At 44.9% G+C, this 20,735-nt stretch overlaps 1 protein-coding gene across 1 annotated transcript in view; it reads left to right on the top strand.

Moving 5' to 3' along the window:
* Window positions 1-20,735, top strand: part of LOC121269137 (zinc finger protein Aiolos-like) — a 161,405-nt gene that overhangs the window by 92,187 nt on the left and 48,483 nt on the right. Inside the window, exon 6 of the mRNA XM_041173623.1 lies at window positions 1,352-1,362. Within this exon, the coding sequence (XP_041029557.1) occupies window positions 1,352-1,362 (11 nt within the window). The remainder of the gene's footprint in view (window positions 1-1,351; window positions 1,363-20,735) is intronic.

The raw sequence follows: 20,735 nt of genomic DNA on the forward strand, positions 1-20,735 counted from the left end.
CAGAAAGATCAATAAAGCTCAGGTGCAATACACATTCCTGCTCATAAGTTTTTAAATTTATCCTTTATCCTACATTTTGTTGTATTTGTATAGGGAAGCAGTTATAGTTTGATCTCGAGGTTAACAGTTTGCTTCAGTTGACATGGTGTGAATGGCTGTGATGCCACCAGGAATGGATCTCTCGAGGCAGGAGTTCAGTATGTGGGCGATGGTCTGACTTGAATGGCCACAGTCACAATTTGAGCTGTTCCTCATGTTCCACATGTGGAGCAAATGCCCACATCTTCCCTGGTCCATCCTCAAGTGGCTGAGGGTTTGCCCAGATTTCCCATGGAAATTTGAAACAAGGGACTTCACCACTCGGATCAGTGACCAGGTTGTAGTTGGTGATGTTTGCAGTCAGCCAGGAGGTGCGCCATTGAGAGGTGGACCTGTCATTAGTTTGTAGGGTGTTGAGTGTGTTCCAGTAGGGACTATGGATTCTCAGATGAGTGTGTGGGTTTTTTTGAGGTCCTGTGTCAATGGGAGTGCTTCGTTAGTTGTCAGTCACTGGTGTTTTTTTGAGGAGAATGTTTTCCCTGTGGATATCAGGAGATTCAATGTGTGCCAGCACAGGAAGCCACTTGAGCTGTGTTGGCCTCAATTTCCAAGAAACAATCTTCATGGCTTCCTGGAGGTTGGTGTGGCAGCGGTTGAGCCAGGTAGAGCAGCCAAAAAGCGAAGCAGTGTATAGTGTGTTGGCTCTGCTGCCCCAGGTGGTACTTGCCATTTCTGTATGAGATTCACTCCCGTCTTGACCTTGGCCCCAGTGTTCTGGAGGCATTGCTGGTAGATCAATGTACATTAAAGAGTGATGACAAGGCATTTTTGCATTGGATTATGGATAAGTGGGCAGCATCTTCAGGGTTAAGAATAGGACACGCAAAGCTACCTCCCTCACTGATTTAAATACTTATCTGGGTTTCACGGTTAACACAGAATCACACAGTGCAGAAGAGGCCCTTTGGCCCATCGAGTCTGCACCGACATGTGAGAAACACCTGACCTACCTACCTACCTAATCCCATTTACCAGCACTTGGCCCATAGCCTTGAATGTAATGACGTGCCAAGTGCTCATCCAGGTACTTTTTAAAGGATGTGAGGCAACCTGCCTCCACCACCCTCCCAGGCAGCGCATTCCAGACCGTCACCACCCTCTGGGTAAAAAAGTTTTTCCTCACATCCCCCCTAAACCTCCTGCCCCTCACCTTGAATTTATGTCCCCTCGTGACTGACCTTTCAACTAAGGGGAACAGCTGCTCCCTATCCACCCTGTCCATGCCCCTCATAATCTTGTACACCTCGATCAGGTCGCCTCTCAGTCTTCTCTGCTCCAACGAAAACAACCCAAGTCTATCCAACCTCTCTTCATAACTTAAATGTTTCATCCCAGGCAACATCCTGGTGAATCTCCTTTCCACCCCCTCCAGTGCAATCACATCCTTCCTATAATGTGGCGACCAGAACTGCACACAGTACTCCAGCTGCAGCCTCACCAAGATTCTGTACAACTCCAAGATGACCTCTATGCCTTGATTGATAAAGGCTAGTGTCCCATATGCCTTTTTCACCACCCCATTAACATGTCCCTCTGCCTTCAGAGATCTATGGACACACATGCCAAGGTCCCTTTGTTCCTCAGAACTTCCTAGTGTCAGGCTGTTCGTTGAATACTTCCTTGTCAAATTACTCCTTCCAAAGTGTATCACCTAACACTTTTCAGGGTTAAATTCCACCTGCCACTTATCTGCCCATTTGACCATCCCGTCTATATCTTCCTGTAGCCCAAGACACTTAACCTCACTGTTAACTGCCCGGCCAATCTTTGTGTCATCCGCAAACTTACTCATCCTATCCCCCACATAGTCATCTACGTCGTTTATATAAATGACGAATAATAGGGGACCCAGCACAGATCCCTTTGGTATGTCACTGGACACTGGCTTCCAGTGACTAAAGCATCCTCCTGTCATCACCCTCTGTCTCCTACAACTAAGCCAATTTTGAATCCACCTTGTCAAATTACCCTGTATCCCATGTGCATTTGCTTCTTTATAAGTCTCCCATGTGGGACCTTGTCAAAGGCTTTGCTGAAATCCATATAAACTACATCAACTGCACTCCCCTCATCTACACACCTGGTCACCTCCTCAAAATGTTCAATCAAATTTGTTAGGCATGACCTCCCTCTGACAAAGCCATGCTGACTATCCCTGATCAAACCTTGCCTCTCCAAGTGGAGATAGATCCTCTCCTTCAGAATTTTCTCCAATAGTTTCCCTACCACTGACATGAGACTCACTGGCCTGTAGTTCCCTGGCTTATCTCTACAACCCTTCTTAAATAGCGGAACCACATTAGCTGTTCTCCAGTCCTCTGGCACCTCCCCCGTGGCCAGAGAGGAATTAAAAATTTGGGTCAGAGCCCCTGCAATCTCCTCCCTTGCCTCCCTCAGCAGTCTGGGACACAAATTATATTAAAGATAAGTTGGCCATTCACCCGGTCTTATACTGGACAGTCTGATTTTCAGTTGGACTGTCCCCTGTCCAGTACTTAATCTGAACCAGATGCCTTAGTTTAAAATGCCGATTATCTCGGTCTCTAGAGAAGCATTTAAAGTCAAAGTTACTGCCTGTCTCCGCAAAGGTTCTCAGGCCTATCCAGGTAGGCAGTGAAGGAAGGGGACCTGGCTGCATTCGGGGAAGGACAGGAACTGGTTATCCTTGTGTATCTTTTAAAACGCCCTCAGTCTACACTATACAGACACACTGATGCATGCAGTACACTGCTCTCGACCGAGTAGCTACCATGAGGTTTGAGGAGACAGTGTGAGAGACACACAGGTTAAAAACTAATTAAAAGCATCACTCATTTTTTTAACCTACATTAGCTTGTCCAAAGTTCATTATGAACGAGAAACATAAGCTCCCCTTAGCTTGCTCTAAGACATTGGGTTTATTATGTGCAGTATTTTGTTTTAATAAAAATAAGTGCACATGCCTGTGTGTGTGGGGTTTGGCAGAGGTGGCTGGTATTCCTGATGACTATCAGTGGCCACCCTAGTTAAAGTTAGGTATCCCTCAAAGCTGCAAGATCACAAAATAGCAGGCAACAGCATGTGCTGAGGTGGCAGAGTCTAATTCACTGTAATCCTGAAAGTGTGAACCTTGGAGCTGCTGGGCTGCCTGTGGTTTGTCTGCTCTCGAGGCCACCTGCTGTTGTACGGGCAGGAAAGGACAGCACAGGGAATAAAATCTTTTATCAGTTTCTAAAATGTACCTCTATGTCAGATTTTCCGTTCTGGTTAAAATCAGACCTTAAATAAGCAAGTCCAATGTCCCCAATATTGACTCCAGTGTGGCTCCTAGAGGCAGCCAGTGGCAGGATGTTGTGGAGTGGCTGTGAAGGTCTTGGCTTTCTGTAACAGAAAGCAGGACTAGCTCTCTCTGGGGCTCCTGAAGAGAAGGGCTGGTTTTTAAAAAGATCTTAAAATTTGGGTATGCAGGAGGGAAGTTTTCCACCCTGTATTGCACTGCTCTCCTTCAGGGAACTTTTAAAATTTAACCCGCTTCTTGTAGGAAATTGCCGTTACCAGGTGGTAATATTCCTACTAACGAACTGCCCCATTCATCAGCTCAGCAGCAACGAGTGGAACCAAATTAATTCATTTCATTTTTCTTCGTTCTGAATTGGCTGGTCTGCTTAAATCATCTGTACCCCTTTCTGTGACAAGTCACTCTTGACATTGTCTAACCAGAGCTTCCTTGGTCTTCTTTAGCTCCTTGCTCCTTGCACCTGTGTATGGCGGAACATTAATGGTATTGTAGCGTTCTTTCTATTTTTGAAACATGTCCAAGGTAACCAATTCATGTAAAAGATTTGCATTTACATAGCACTCACAACCTCTGGATATCTCAAACTGCTTTATAGCCAATGAAGCACTTTTTGAAGTGCAGCCACTATTGTACTGTATTGTAGGAAATGTGGCAGCCAATTTGTGTAGGACAAGCTCCCAAAAGCAACTGTGTGATAATGATCACATAATCTGTTTTTGTGATGTTGATTGAAGAATAAATATTGGCTAGGACACCGGTTTGAACTCCCCCGCCCTTTTTTTTTTGAAACAGTGGTTGAGAGAGCAGAGTAGGATATGGTTTAACGTCTCAACTGAAAGACAGCATCTTCATGCAACCCTCAATACTGCATTTAAGTGTCAACCCTAGATTTTCCAACTCAAGTCTCTAAAATAGATCTTGAAACCAATACCTCAGAGGGGAAAGAAGGTAGAAGGATATATGTCAGCTTCATAAGCTGATCATAGGGTAGGACCATGATATTGTGACAGTGGTGAATTTAAAGTTAGTGGGACCTGTACTCAGTTTCATCTTTGGGCACCCCCCAACCACTACCCCTGGACACAACCCAAAACTATGGGGCATTGGTTATTTCACCGGCTTTTTGCACACTTTATCACTTAACCTCAGTTTCACAAGCACAATATTTGAATCTTCACTAACTTTATAATCCTGAATTCACCACACATTCTCTCATGGCAAAAACCATCAATGAGATTTTAAAAAAATATATGATAAAATGACTCTTTAATCCCTAGAGCCCCCATTTTCCAGTCGCTGGGGGAATGGTCCTTCTCTGAGTAAATTGATAAACGGGTCATGTTGCACATGTCTCTCAGTCGGGAGTGCCTGATCGCGATTTGCCTGTTAAAAACTACAACAGTAAACAGGACCACTCCGAGCAGGAGTCACTCTGCCAGAGGGATCACTCAGTTCAGACTGAGATTGCTGCTGCTGATGCTGTACTAGTTGAACCAGCTGCCTGTTGCTCTACCTCCCAGAATAAGCAATTTGTTGTTCCCTCTGCGCTGGGATGCTCGGGCTCTCTTGCCCTGTGTTGGGGGCATGTTTGTGAGGCAGCTCTGTGCTGGGGGCTAGGCCAGCATTTATTGCCTATCCCTAATTGCCCTTGAGAAGGTGCTGAGCTGTCTTCTTGAATCACTGCAGTCCATGTGGTGTAGGTACACCCACAGTGCTGTTAGGGAGGGAGCTCCAGGATTTTGATCCAGCAACAGTGAAGGAACGGCGATATATTTCCAAGTCAGGATGGTGAGTGTCTTGGAGGGGAACTTCCAGGTGGTGCTGTTCCCATGTGTCTCCTGCCCTTATCCTTCTAGATGGTAGTGGTCGTAAGTTTGGAAGGTGCTGCCTAATGAGCCTTGGTGAGTTTTTGCAGTGCATCTTGTAGATGGACCACACTGCTGCTACTGTGCGTCGATGGTATAGGGAGTGAATGTTTGTAGAAGGGGTGTCAATCAAGCGGGCTGCCTTGTCCTGGACGGTGTCATGTTTCTTGAGTGTTGTTGGAGCTGCACTCATCCAGGCAAGTGGGCAGTATTCTATCACACCCCTGACTTGTACTTTGTAGATGGTGGACAGGCTTTGGGGAGTCAGGAGGTGAGTTACTCACCGCAGGATTCCTAGCCTCTGACCTGCTCTTGTATCCACAGTATTTGTATGGCTAGTCCAGTTCAGCTTCTGGTCAATGGTAACCCCCAAAATGTTGATAGTGGGGGATTCAGTGATGGTAATGCCATTGAACATCAAAGGGCGATGGTTGGATTCTCTCCTGTTGGAGATGGTCATTGCCTGGCACTTATGTGGCGGGAATGTTACATGGCATTTGTCAGCCCCAGCCTGAATATTGTCCAGGTCTTGCTCCATTTGGACATGGACTGCTTCAGCGTCTGAGGAGTGGCAAATGGTGCTGAACATTGTGCAATAATCAGCGAACATCCCCAGTTCTGACCTTATGATGGAAAGAAGGTCATTGATGAAGTAGCTGAAGATGGTTGGACCTAGGACACTACCCTGTGTGTGTGAGTGTGTGTGCACGAGCGGCAGCTCCACACTGGGGACATGCTGGCAGCGAAGTTAATCCTCCGTTATGCAAAGTGGTATTAAGGATCGCTAAAGTGCAGAGTTGGCAGGGAGAACGAGTCAGCCAACCTCACCGATGCAAAAGGCAAAATGCAGCAATCTGTCAATTTAGAACTATGTTTAAAACAAAATCATGCAGAGAATTTTGAGGACATAATTTTTTGCAGGCTGTTACTCAGAGGTTAATTTTTTTTAAAGAAATCCCTGCGTATTATTTATTGAAGTTAGGGTTGGGGAGTTGAGCTGTGTTATTTTCCCAGTTTCATTCACAAGGATAAAATCCCACTGCAGTTTCTAGCTTTTGCAGAGGTTACTGTTTTTCATCAAAATAAAGTCAGTGTGGGAGTTTTTGAAAGACCTGATCATTCTAATTCAGGGTGGCATAACGCACTCAGGTCAGTTTTACACGCTGGGAGCTGGGTGACACTCGGGGCTTTGAACACCCCATATCCAGCGCCTGTGCATACGGTGCTGATATCCTCAGGAGAATCTCAATAGACCCAGTACCAGCCTTCATTGCATAATTGCAGCAGCTTTCTGCTTGAGCACTCATCACTCATCACTTTGGGATCCCCTATCGTTTGGGGGGAGCCCCATGCCACAGCACAGCATGTTTCATTTGTAAATCCACCCCTGTATCGTGACAATTCAATCATCAAAAGCAACACATTGTGTGGAATTTAATGTAATTGATGCAGGTTCAGCTAGCCGGTCATAGAGAACTAGTGGCAAACTCTGGTCACGACTGAGTGGGGGAGGCCCAACCAGATTAAGTGTTTAACTGCATTTAACCGGGCAGCATCGGGCCTTCCCTGGGATTCAGAACCTCCAGGGGGCAGAAATCCTGCCCGCTGGGAGCTCATGGCCAATCGGAGGCCAGCAGCTCTCCATTGCCGGCAGCACCACTGAGAACGGTGGCTGCTGGCGGTAATGCACCTAGGGAGAGGCCTAGAATCGATGAGGGACTTGGTGAGTGAGGGAGGATTCGGGGTTGCATGGAGGTGTTACGGGAAGTGGGGGGCAGGGCTTTGGAGGCATGGGCAGAGGGGTAGCATTCAGCAGCCTCCTCCTCCTCCACCGCCAAAAGCCAGGTCCCTCGTTCGGGCACTAAGTGCTTTTGAAAGAGTAGACCCCCCCACCCACCTTCAAGGCTGCAGCCTTCTGGAGGCACTGTAAAGTAGGAAAGACTGAGGGGTCGGGCAAAGGAGTTCCAGTACTTTGGTTAGGAATGGATAAGTTAGCTTTTGATGTGGTGCAATATAGTGAGAATATAGAAGTGAGGAAGCATTTATAGGAGTTTAGTGAGACTCTTCCTGTAACCCCCACGCATTCCTGGATATGATAGGAATTTGCAGCCTTAATCACACAAGAAGCCGCATGTCAGTCTCCCAGTGAAAGGAATATCCTCCTGCGATATAGTTGGAGGCAAAGATCAGCTTCATGGGGAACACACGTCTGCTTGCAGTGCGTTGTCAGTTAGGCTCATTATTGACCCTGAGCACACTGGGACTTAGTGATGGCTTGGGGATTACACACCAGTCAGAAGCTGGCAGCTCTCCATTGCCAACTGCATCACCAAAAGTGGTAGCTGCTGCTGATAATGCACCCAGGGAGAGGCCTAGGATCGATGAAGGACCCAGGGTGAGTGAAGGAGGAATGGGGGTTGCGGAGAGGAGTCTGTACTGAGTACTGTTTTGAGGGTACAGCATGTCAAGCTGGAAGTATGGTGTGTGAGGGAGTTTAGTGAAAAGGGGAACTATAAATTAATTAAGAAAAGTAAATTTATTTAATGAACACGATAAAGATGACAGAACTGGTGATGTGTCACAGATGCAGTATGTGGGAGCTCCTGGATGCCACTACAATCCATGACAATCACATCTGCAGAAAGTTTCTATGACTTGAGGTGCTTTGGCTCAGAGTTAATGAGCTGGAGGCTGAGCTACTGACATTTTATGTGCCAGGGAGGGGAAAGTTACCTGGGGACTTTGTTCCAGAAGGCAGTCACATCCCTTAAGTTAGTGTCATCTGATTTGGTCAGTGGTCAGGGACAGGAAGGCATGACTGTGAGACAGGTAAGGGAATCACAAAGGTGGGAGTGGAGAAGCTTCAGCCCTTACAACTGACCAACAAGTTTGAGGCTCTTGCAGCTTATATGGACAAGAGCGAGTGCTACAGTGTGGAAGAGTAGGCTGACCATGGCCCAGAGAGCCATTCAAGTGTGGGAGTTAAAAGGAATGTAGGGGTAGGCATTTTGGTCAGGAGGATAGACATTGTTCTGTGCAGACCAGAGGGAAATCCAGACAGCTGTGTTGTCTGCCCAGTGCCAGGGTTTGGGATATCTGCTCAGGGCTGGAGTGGAACTTGCAGTGGGAGGGAGAGGATCTAGTTGTCATGGTCCATGTTGGTACTAACAACATAAATAGAACTAGGAAAGAGGTTCTGCATAGAGAGTATGAGGAGCTAGGCACTAAATTTAAAAGCAGAACCTCAAAGGTAATAATCTTTGGATTATTACCTGAGCTATGTGTTAATTGGCATAGGGTAAATAAAATTAGAGATTTGAATGCTTGGCTCAAAGACAGGTGTGAAAGAAGTGGGTTCCGGTTCATGGGGCACTGGCACTAGTACTGGGGAAAGTGGGGGCTGCAGCATTAGGACGGACTTCACCTGAACCATACTGGGAACGTGTTCTAGTGAGCTGTATAACTAGGGAAGTAGAGAGGGCTTTAAACTAAATAAAGTGGGGGTGTAGCAGAGGTATAATGGAGGGGAAGATTGAGCAAATTAAAGGAAAGTAGCAAGGTAATAATAATCAGAGTATTTATTTTTATTTGTTCATGGGGTGTGGGAGTCGTTGGCTGGGCCAGCATTTATTACCCATCCCTGATTGCCGTTGTTCAGAGGGTATTTAAGAGTCAACCACATTGCTGTGGGTCTGGAGTCACATGTAGGCCAGACCAGGTAAGGATAGCGGATTTCCTTCCCTAAAGGACATTAGTGAACCAGGTGGACAATGATTTTATGGTCATCATTAGACTTTTTATTCCAGATTTTTATTGAATTCAGACTCCACCATCTGCCATGGTGGGATTCGAACTCTGGTCCCCAGAGTGTCTGAATACCAGTCCAGTGACACAATGCCACTGCTTGCCCCAGTATGGCAGGAGGGGACAGTGATTGCAAATTTAAGAGTGTGCAAGTGGATAGGGCCAGAGTTTAAAAAAACAATAAAAGAACTGAATTAAGGACTCTGTATCTGAATGCCCGCAGCATTCACAATAAAACATGAATTGTCAGCTCAAATAGAAATATATATGCATAACCTGATAAACATTAGAGAGACATGGCTACAAGGAAACTAAAGCTGGGACCTGAACACCCAAGGATATGTGACATTCAGAAAGGACAGGAAGCTGGAAACAGTGGTGGGGTAGCTCTGTTAATTAAAGAGGGCATTAGTACTGTAGTGAGAGATGACCTTAGTTCTAAAGATCAAGACGAGTAATCAGTTTGGATGGAACTAAGAAACACTGGTGTCAGAAAACATTGGTGGGAGTTGTTTATAGGCCACCAACTACAGTGATAATGTAAATCACAGTATAAATCAGGAAATTAGAGGTGCGTGTAACAAGGATAATACAGTAACCATGGAGGATTTCAATCTACATTTGGACTGGGTAAACCTAATTGGTACTAATTGTGGAGAACGAATTCTTGGCATGTGTGCAAGATGGTTTTCTAGAACAGTACTTTGAGGAGCCAACGATGGAACAGTCTATTTTAGATCTAGCATTGTGCAATGAAAAAGGGCGGATTTATAGACTTGTTGTAAAGGAACTTTTAGGAAAGAATGACCATATTATTAAGAACTTTACATTAAGTTTGAAAATGATGTAGTTCAACCAGAGACTAGGGTCTCAAATCTAAACAAAAGAAACTATGAAGGTATGAGGGGCAAATTGGCTATGGTTGATTGGGAAACTACATTAAAAGGTATAATGGTATCTAGGTAATGGCTAACATTTAAAGAACTGATACATAGGGCAGAATTTTCTGCCTGTCGTGCGGGTGGACCCGACCCAGTCTCCGGTGGGAGGGGAGATGATCCCCGCCGGAGAAGCGAGCCTCACTGCCATTTTACATGGGCGGGCCAATTAAGCCCCGCCCAGCGTGACACTGTCACATGAGATGGGACGTGTTCATAACTTACATAATAACTTTATTTAAATTTTTGAAACCCTGTATAAAACCTCATCCCACCGCTGAATGAGGTTTCATGTTTTCTCTAGTTGCCGCCTGGCCGACCTGCCAACATTAAGGTTGGACGGGCAGGTCCTTTAATTGTATAAGTGATCCTATCAATGGCCTCAATTGGCCATTGACAGGTCGGCGGGCCCACAGCTGATTTTGCTGCACCCCCACCTTCCTGAAAATTTAAATGGGGCGGAATGATGTCAGGGGTTTCGCCTGATGTCACCGTGCCTCGTTTTACACATCGGCAAGCAGGCCCCGCCCCCTGCTCACTGACAGCAAAATTCTGCCCATAGTTTACAAAAAAAAATTACACTCCTTTAATGCATTAAAACCCAGCAGGGGAAGTGTTCCAGCTGGCTAACGAAAGAAATCAAAGATTGTATTAGGTCAAAGGAAGAGGCGTATAAAGTTACCAAAAAGATGGTAAGCCTGAGAATTGGGAGTATTTCAGAATTCTGCAAAGGAGGACCAAGAAAAAAATTAAGAAAGGGAAAATAGGATTTGAGAGTAAACTCGTGAGAAACATAAAAACAGACTGTGAAATCGCCTATAGGTGTGTAAAAAGGAACAGATTAGCAAAAACAAATGCGGGTCCATTACAAGCGGAGTCAGGAGAATTTATATTGGGGATAAAGGAAATGACAGAGAAACTGAACATATACTTACCGTATGTCTTCATGGAAGAAAATACTAAAAAAAAATCCCAGAAATATTGGAGAATCAAGGGACTAGTGTAAATGAGGAATTGCAAGATATTAAAATTAGTAAAAAAATAATACTAGGGAAATTAATGGGACATAAAGTAGATAAATCCCTTGGACCTGGTGATCTACATCCCAGAGTAATGATGGGCAACCTAGGCTAGTGAATGGGTGGCATGAGTGGCCCTCTTTCATCTCCGTGGGCCGCAAGATTGAAATCGGGCATGTGCACTAACTGTGACCCCATAAATAAGATTAATACATTTAATAAATGCTGAATATTTCATAACAAATTACAGAAAATGCTTAAACATTCATATATCAATAGAACTGTCATCAACTTCAAATGGTAAAAACAAAAGAAACATTTACATTTGCCTTACCTACATCATACTCAGTGTGACTTCTGGTCAGATCTGTCCTCCACAAGCTTTCTTGGATTAGGACTCAGGGATGAGCAGACACTTCGCAATCCAGCACTGAAGTTTTCATCCGTTAGCCTGTTGCGCTTCTTGCATTTGATGTGTCCCATAGCAGAAAATTAACTCACTGCCAAAAGTAACATCAAAGAGCGCAATCTCCCATGTCCACAGGTGTCGTAACCATGACGGTCTCCTGTGTAATTTTGCTAACTGTGCTTGCATACCCACAAGTTGCGGGGCATGCTGATTGAACAGTAGGTAGCAGTGTGACTGTGCATAGATAGCAATCGACAAAATGACTCCCGGGCTATGCTTCGACCCTTGATGGACCACCTGCAGCCCGGGGGCTTCAGGTTACCCGTCACTGTCCCAGAGTGTTAAAGGAAGTAGCTGCAGAGATAGTAGATACATTGGTGGTCATCTTTCAATATTCTATAGATTATGGAATAGTTCCTGCACATTGGAACTTAGCAAATGTAATCCCAATATTTTAGAAAGGAGGGAGAGAGAAAACAGGGAACTACAGATGTATTAGCCTGACATCACTAGTAGGGAAAATGCTAGAATCTATAATAAAGGATGTGATAACAGGACACTTAGAAAATAGTGGTAGGATTGGGCAGAGCCAACATGGATTTATAAAAGGAAAATCATGTTTAACAACCTCTTCAAGTTTTTTGAGGATGTAACTAGCAGGCTAGATAAGGGGGGACCGGTGGATGTGGTATATTTAGATTTTCAGAAACCTTTTGATAAGGTTCCACACAAGAGGTTGTTAAGCAAAATTAGAGCACATCGAATTGGGGGGAATATACTAGCATGGATTGAGAACTAGTTAACAGACAGAAACCAGAGAGTCGGAAGAAATGGGTCATTTTCAGGTTGGCACTAGTGGGGCGCTTGCAAGGATCAGTGCTTGGGCCCCAGCTATTCACAACCTATATCAATGATTTGCATGTGGGGATTAAAGATAACAGATGACAGAAAACTAGATGGAAGTGAGTGTTGAGAGGAGGATGCAAAGATACTTCAAGGGGATTTGGAGAGGCTAAGTGAGTGGACAAGAATTTGGCAGATGAAATACAATATGGAGATATGTGAGGTTATACACTTTGGTAGGAAAACAGAAATACAGAGTATTTCTTAAAGTGAGAGGCTGGGAAATGTTGAACTTCAAAGGGACTTGGGTGCCCTTGTTCATGAGTGACTGAAAGCCAACATGCAGGTACAGCAAGCAGTTTAGAAGGTAATGGTGAAAGTGAAAGTCACCGTAGTCCCAGAGGACCATAGGCTGCTCTCTCATTAGAGGGAGATAACTGGTGTTGAATTTAACCTGAGGGTCACCACACCTCAGGCGATGGGTGAGGTTGAGAAGGGGCTTTCATGGATGACCTCAGCTAGTACAGGAATTGAACCCGTGCTGTTGGCATCACTCTGCATCATAAACCAGCCATCCAGCCAACTGAGCTAACCAACCCTCTGAGGCAATGGCATGTTGGCCTTTATTGCAAGAGGATTTGAGTATAGGAGTCAAGATGTCTTACTACAATTATATAACGCCTTGGTGAGACCTCACCTGGAGTATTGTGTGCAGTTTTGATCTCCTTACCTAAGGAAAGATATTCTTGGCGTTGGGAGTGCAATGAAAGTTCAGTAAATTAATTCCTGAGATGAAAAGATTGTCCTATGAGGAACAATTAAATAGACTGGAGCTTTATTCTCTGGAGTTTAGAAGAATGAGAGGACTCAACAGGGTCGATGCGGGAAGGATATTTCCTCTGGCTGGGGGGGATCTAGAACCAGGAGGCTCAGTCTCAGAATAAGGGACAAGTCATTTAGAACTGAGATGAGGGGGAATTTCTTCACTCGGAGGGTGGTGAATCTTTGAAATTCTCTGTTCCAGAGGGCTGTCAAGGCTCAGTCTTTGAATATGTTCAAGACATAGATCAATAGATTTCTACATATTAAAGACATCCAGGGATATGGGGATAGTGCAGGAAAATGATGTTGAAGTAGAAGATCAGCCATGATCTCATTGAATAGTCGAACGGGCTCAAAGAACTGAATGGCCTATTCATGCTCTTATTTCTTATTTTCTTATGTACAGCCTTGCACAATCCAATGCAATCTTCATGTGACCAGTAGTTTACAGTGGTTTGTCCTCAGTGGTGTCCTCCAGTACTGGTCCCTTTACTTTAGTGATGTTCTTTACTTATTTTTCTCAATTTAAAGAATGGGTGAGTGAAGGATCACAGAATCACAGAATTTTTATGGCACAGAAGGAGGCCATTCAGCCCATCATGTCTGCACTGGCTCTCCAAATGAGCATTATGACCAAATGCCATTGCCCTGCCTTTTCCCCGTACCCCTGCACATTGTTTTTATTCAAATAATCATCTAATGCCCTCTTGAATGCTTCGATTGAACCTGTCTCCAGCACACTTCCAGGCCGTGCATTCCAGACCTGAACCATTTGTTGTGTGAAAAAGTTTTTCTCACATTGTGTTTGCTTCTTTTGCAAATCACTTTAAATCTGTGCCCTCTCATTCTTGATCCTTTTACGAGTAGGAACAGCTTCTCCCTATCTACTCTGTCCAGTCCCCTTATGATTTTGAACATCTCTATCAAATCTCCTCTTATCCTTCTCCTGTCCAAGGAGAACAGTCCCAAACTCTCCAATCTATCTTCGTAACTGAAGTTTCTCATCCCTGGAACCATTCTTGTAAAGCTCTTCTGCATTCTCTCCAATGTGTTCACATCCTTCCTATAATGTGGTGCCCAGAACTGTGCACAATACTCCAGCTGAAGTCTAACGAGTGTCTTATATAAATTAAGCATAACGTCCTTGCTCTTGTCCTCCATGCCCCTTTTAATAAAGCCCAGGATATTATATGCATTATTAACTGCTCTCTCTGCCTGTCCTGCCACCTTTGATGATCTATGCACATATACATCCAGGTCTTTCTACTCCTGCACCCCCTTCAAAATTCCACCCCTTATTTTATATCCCATCCATGTTCTTCCCACCAAAATGCATCACCTCACACTTCTCCACATTGAACATTCATCTGCTACCTATCTGCCCATTCCACCAACTTGTCTATGTCCTTTTGAAGTTCTACATTGTCCTCCTCACAGTTTACAACACCCCCAAGTTTCGTATCATCCGCAAACTTTAAAATTGTCCCCTGCACACCAAGATTTAGATCATTAATATATGTCAGGAAAAGAAAGGGTCCCAATACCGACCCCTGGGGAACTCCACCACAAACCTTCTTCCAGCCGGAAAAATATTCATTGACCATTACTTCCTGCTTCCTATTTTTCAGCCAATTTTGTACCCACGTTGCTACTGTCCCTTTTATTCCATGAGCAATAACTTTTCTCACAAGTCTGTTGCATGGCACTGAATCAAATGTCTTTTGAAAGTCCATGTACATCACATCAACAGCATTGCCCTCATCGACCTTCTCTGTTACCTCTTCAAAAAACTCCAGCAAGTTAGTTAAACACGATTTCCCCTTTAGAAATCCAGGCTGCCAAGAGCAAAATAATGAGCTGGCAGATGAGACTGGAGCTAGAATTTGTCAGTTGACCTGCTGTCCATAACCAGTGACACATCATTATTGTTGATCAGCCACTACGTTGTTTTAATATTGTTATACTGATGTATATTGTGTCCCACATAATTCTTTGAATTGTCTGCAAATTGTCATTTTGATGATATAAGGATGTTTTGATATTGTGGCAATCTGCCTGGTATGTGGCAATGTCCAGCAAGGAGTGCTGCCCCATAGCATGCTCGCTGTGGTGTGGCACTCGTTCCTGAATGGAGACTTTGTTTAATTTTTTACGTTGTGGTTAATGTAGTAAATGGAGTTACTAATAGAGACATGAAACTTTGCTTGTATGTGGTGCACACAGGCTCTGGCTGACTAATTATGCTGAATTACATCCAAGTTGGACACTTTCATTCTGATACTACTGAGACTTGCAGAAAAAGGAAACCTTTTTGTAGTAAGTCAGCCCTATTGTGTGATAGATTTCAGCCTTATCAGCTCACACAGACAATTTGAAACCACAGGACTCTAAACACACAACAGTGCAGGCCAGCAACATTCACTTCGAACACCCAATCTTAGTCAGCATAGAAACTGAGACCAGAACTTGGCTCAAGTCTGTGATCTGATGGGCCCTCGGCTTGAAGCTTTTTCTCCTTCCCCATCAACAGTTTCCTGACAAAAACATACCTTTAAAGATCAGATGGATTGGAAAATTGACTTCTCAGGTATTGCAGTCCAGATTAGAAACTTAGCAGGATTTCTGTTGCATGAAAATACTGGCATCTTATTGTTTCATCCTAATAAATTGAAGATTGCGAGTAAACGGAAGTTTGGCTTTTTTTTATTCTTGGGCTTCGCTGGCTAGGCTAGCATTTATTGCCCATCACTATTTGCCCTTGAGAAGGTGGTGGTAAGCTGCCTTCTTAAGCTGCTGCAGTCCATATGGTGTAGATACACCCACAATGCTGTTAGGGAAGGAGTTCCAGGATTTTGACCTACCGACAGTGAAGGAATGGTGATATAGTTCTAAGTCAGAATAATGTATGGCTTGGAGGGGAATCTGCAGGTGGGGGTATGCCTGTGTATCTGCTGCCCGTGTCCTTCGAAGTGGTAGAGGGTTTAGAAAGTGCAGTTGAAGGAGCCTTGGTGAGTTGCTGCAGTGCATCTTGTGGATGGTTCACACTGCTGCCACTGAGGTGGAGGGAGTGAGTGTTTAAGGTGGTGGAAGGGGTTCCAGTCTAGTGGGCTGTTTTGTCCTGGATGGTGTCAAGTTTCTTCAGTGTTGTAGGAGCTGCACTCGTCCAGACAAATGAAGAGTTTTCCATCACACTCCTGAATTGTGCCTTGTCAATAGATGATGGACAGGGTTTGGGGAGTCAGGAGGTGAGTTACCCGTTGCAGGATTCCCAGCCTCTGACCTGCTCTTGTAGTCACAGTATTTATATGGCTACTCCAGTTCAGTTTCTGGTCAATAGTAACTCCCAGGACGTTGATAGTGGGGGATTCAGTGAAGGTAATCCAATTGAATATCAAGCGTACATGGTTAGATTCTCTCTTGTTGGAGATAGTCATTGTCTGGCACTTGTGTGGCGCGAGTCTTACTTACAATTCATCAGTCCAATCCTGAATATTGTCCAGGCCTTGCTGCATTTGGACATGGGCTGCTTCAGTATCTGAGGAGTCGTGAATGGTACTCAATATTGTGCAATCATCAGCAAACATCCCCACTTCTGACCTTATGATGGAAGGAAGGTCAATGGTGAAGCAGCTGAAGATGATTAGGACTAGGACAGTACCCTGAGGAACTCCTGCATCAATGTTCTGAGACTTAGATGATTGACCTCCAACAACCACAACCATCTTCCTTTGTGCAAGACATGACTCCAGCCAGTGAAAAGTTTTCCCCTAATTCCCACTGACTCCAGTTTTGCTAGGGCTGCTTGATGCCACATTCAGTCAAATGCTGCCTTGACGTCAAGGACTCTCACCTCATCTCCTGAGTTTTACTCATTTCAGTTGTTCATGTTTGGACCAAGGCTGTAATGAGCAGGAAATGACTGGTTCTGGCAGAGCCCAAACCAAGTGTCAGTGGGCAGGCTATTGCTGATTAAGTGCTGCTTGATAGTACTGTTGACAACCCCTTCTATCACTTTGCTGATGCTTGAGAGTAGACTAGTGGAGTGGTAATTGGTCAAATTGGATTTGGCCTGCTTTGTGTGGACTGGACAATTTTCCATATTGCTGGATACCACTAGATACAGTGGTAGATACCACTGTTCTAGTTATACTGGAACAGCTTGGTTAGGGGCAGAACTAACAGTGGAACACAAAGCTGCAGCACTATTGCCGGAATATTGTCAGGGCCCATAGCCTTTGCACTATCCAGAGCCTTCAGCTGTTTCTAGATGTCACATGGAGTGAATCGAATTGGCTGAAGACTGGCGTCTGTGATGCGGCGAATCTCAGGAGGATACTGAGATGGATCATCTACAAAGCACTTCTGGCTGAAGATGGTTGCAAATGTTTCAGCCTTTACACTGATGTGCTGGACTCTCCCATCATTGAGGATGGGATATTTGATGAGCTTCCTCCTCCTTTTAGTTGTTAAATTGTCCACCAACATTCACGACTGGACATGGCAGGACTGCAAAGCTTAGATCTGATCTGTTGGTTGCTGGATCACTTAGTGCTGTCTATCACTTGCTGCTTCTGCTGTTTGGCATGTAAATAGTCCTGTGTTGTAGTTTCCCCAGGCTGACACCTCATTTTTAGGTATGCCTGGCGCTGCTCCTGGCATGCCCTCCTGCACTCTTCAATGAACCAGAGTTGATCCCCCAGCTTAATGGCAATGGTAGAGTGGGGGATATGCCATGAGGTTACAGACTCTGGTTGAATACAGTTCTGCTGCTGCTGATGGCCCACAGCACCTCGTGGATGCCCAGTTTTGAGTTGTCAGATATCTTCAAAATCTATCTCATTTAGCACAGTGGAAGTGCCACACAACACAATGGAGGGCATCCTCAGTGCGAAGATAGGACTTTGTCTCCGCAAGTACAACTTGTCACTCCTACAGATACTGTCGTGGAAAGATGCATCTCGACAGATAGATTTGTGCGAATGAGCTCAGGTATGATTTTCCCTCTTGTTAGTTCCCTCAGGCCTGCCTCAGACCTAGAATAGCAGCTATGTCCTTTAGGACTTGGCCAGCTCGGTCAGTAGTGCTGCTACTGAGCCGCTCTTGGTGATGGACATTGAAGTCTCCCACCCAGAGTACATTCTTTGCCCTTTCCACCCTCAGTGCTTCCTCCAAGTGATGTTCAACATGGGGGAGCACAGATTCATCAGCTGAGGGGGTCATGGTAGGTGGTAATTAGCAGGAGGTTTCGTTTCCCATGTTTGACCTGATGCCATGAGGTTTCATGGGGTCTAGAGTCAATTTTGAGGACTCCCAGGCAACCCCTTCCCGACTGTATACCACTGTGCCCGCACTTCTGCGGGGGCTGGGACATTATCTGTAAATTTTGATTATGTCAGGCTGTTGCTTGTGTCACAACTCACTGGGGATAGTGCACTGTATTATCAAGCCCCACTGCTCCCTGAGCCACAAAAAATGTGAAAAATTTTGATCAACCCACCTAATTGTTTAATTGAGGTTAAAAGAATATGAGCACCAGATTTGTGAACTTAATAAGTAAATAAATGTTTATTGAACAAATTGTCATTAACCAGTGGCAAAAGAAAGAAATATGAACTGTTAATTTGTGACTCTATAACCTTAGCTCTACCCCTTCTTAAATCCCGATACACACACATACAAGACACATAAGACACACAAAAACATGGATTTTAAGGGTGGGATAAAGCAGGTCAATAGCGCCAATTGTGGAGTACAGGATTCGATGGGTTAATTTTGGTCGATGTCTTCCAGTTTCCTTTCAGTTCTTTGTCGATGACACGAGGTGGTCTTCCAGCACATTCACTCTTTAGTTCACTGGTGGAGCACTTGCCTCTAACAGTGATTTTCCCCTTTGCCTCTTGACAGGGGTTTTCAGAGAGAGAGCAGGTTATAGTAATATGAGGAGAAAAGGCCAGCTAGCTATTATTGTAGATTAAAATCAAAATACTGCGGGTGCTGGAAATCTGAAACAAAAACAGAAAATGCTGGAAAAACTCAGCAGGTCTAGCAGCATCTGTGGAGGGAGAAACAGTTAATTTTTCCAGTCCGTATGACCCTTCTTCCGAGCTAAAGAGAAGTGGAAATGTGATGCAATTTATACTGTTTAAGGGGGGTGGAGCACATGGAGCTGGATAGAAGGTCAGTGATAGGTGGGGGCAAAGGGAGGATTGACAAAGATGTCAATCTGTTTCAATGATGCCACTTTCCAAAACAGCGCTTCTGTCTTCCTTCTTCCTTAATCGAGGTTTCCCCCACACTGTGGTTGACAGGGCCCTCAGATGTGTCCAGCCCATCTCCTGCGCCTCTGACCTCATACCTTCCCCTCCCTCACAGAACTATGATAGGGTCCCCCTTGTCCTCACATTTCACCCCACTAGCCTCCGCATTCAATGGATCAACCTCCGTCATTTCCGCCAACTCCAGCATGATGCCACCATCAAACACATCTTCCCTTCAACCCCCTCGTCGGCAGTCCATAGGGACCATTCCCTCTGAGACACCCTGGTCCACTCCTCCATCACCCCCAACATTTCATCCCCTTCCCACAGCACCTTCCCATGCAACCGCAGAAGGTGCAACACTTGCCCCTTTACCTCCTCCCTCTTCACCGTCCGAGAGCCCAAACACTCCTTTCAGGTGAAGCAGCACCTCCTTCAATTTGGTCTGTTGCATCTGATGCTCCCACTGTGGTCTCCTCCACATTGGGGAGACCAAACACAGACTGGGTGACCGCTTTGCGGAACACCTTCACTCAGTCCACACACATGACCCAGACCTTCCTGTTGCTTGCCATTTCAACACACCACCCTGCTCTCATGTCCACATGTCCGTCCTTGGCCTGCTGCAAAGTTCTACTGGAGGAACAGCACCTCATCTTCCGATTAGGCACTTACAGCCTTCTGGACTTAACAATGAGTTCAACAACTTCAGACTATTAACTCTGTCCTCTATCCTCCCCCCACCCCTTTTATAAATCCCCTTTTTTCTACATTCACTTTTATTTTTTATTCACATTTTTATTTTTATTCATTTATCCATGGTTTTATCCCCTTTTTTTATCCCTCCTTCTAACCAGTTTTCTAATCTATTTTTCCCCCACCACTGCCTCCTCCCCCCATCCCATCCCCTACAGGGCCACCTTTCATTGTTCCATGTTGTTCTTTCACACGATGCTACCCTTGTTCTGCTATCATCACATTCTGCTTTCTTACCTTTATGCCAATATCAGCACCTTTTTTAGCACTAACCACTACCATTAACACTCCCTTTGGCCTTTAGTTCATGACATCTTTGTCAATCTCTCCTTTGTCCCCACCTACCACTGGCCTTCTATCCAGCTCCATCTGCCCCACCCCCCTTAAACAGTATAAATTTCATCACATTTCCACTTCTCTTCAGCCCTGAAGAAGGGTCATACGTACTTGAAACTTTAACTCTGCTTTTCTCTCCCCAGATGCTGCTAGGCCTGCTGAGTTTTTCCAGCATTTTCTGTTATTGTTGTAGAATTACTGGAATCTTACACACTCAGGAGCAAGAGGTTTTAGGTATTTTCCCTTTCAGGCTAGGACCTATTCTGCTGCAATGCTCTCACACAAACCCTGGTCACCTGGTTAGGAGCCA

Source organism: Carcharodon carcharias, chromosome 23 (genome assembly GCF_017639515.1).
Source record: "Carcharodon carcharias isolate sCarCar2 chromosome 23, sCarCar2.pri, whole genome shotgun sequence".
NCBI lineage: Eukaryota > Metazoa > Chordata > Chondrichthyes > Lamniformes > Lamnidae > Carcharodon > Carcharodon carcharias.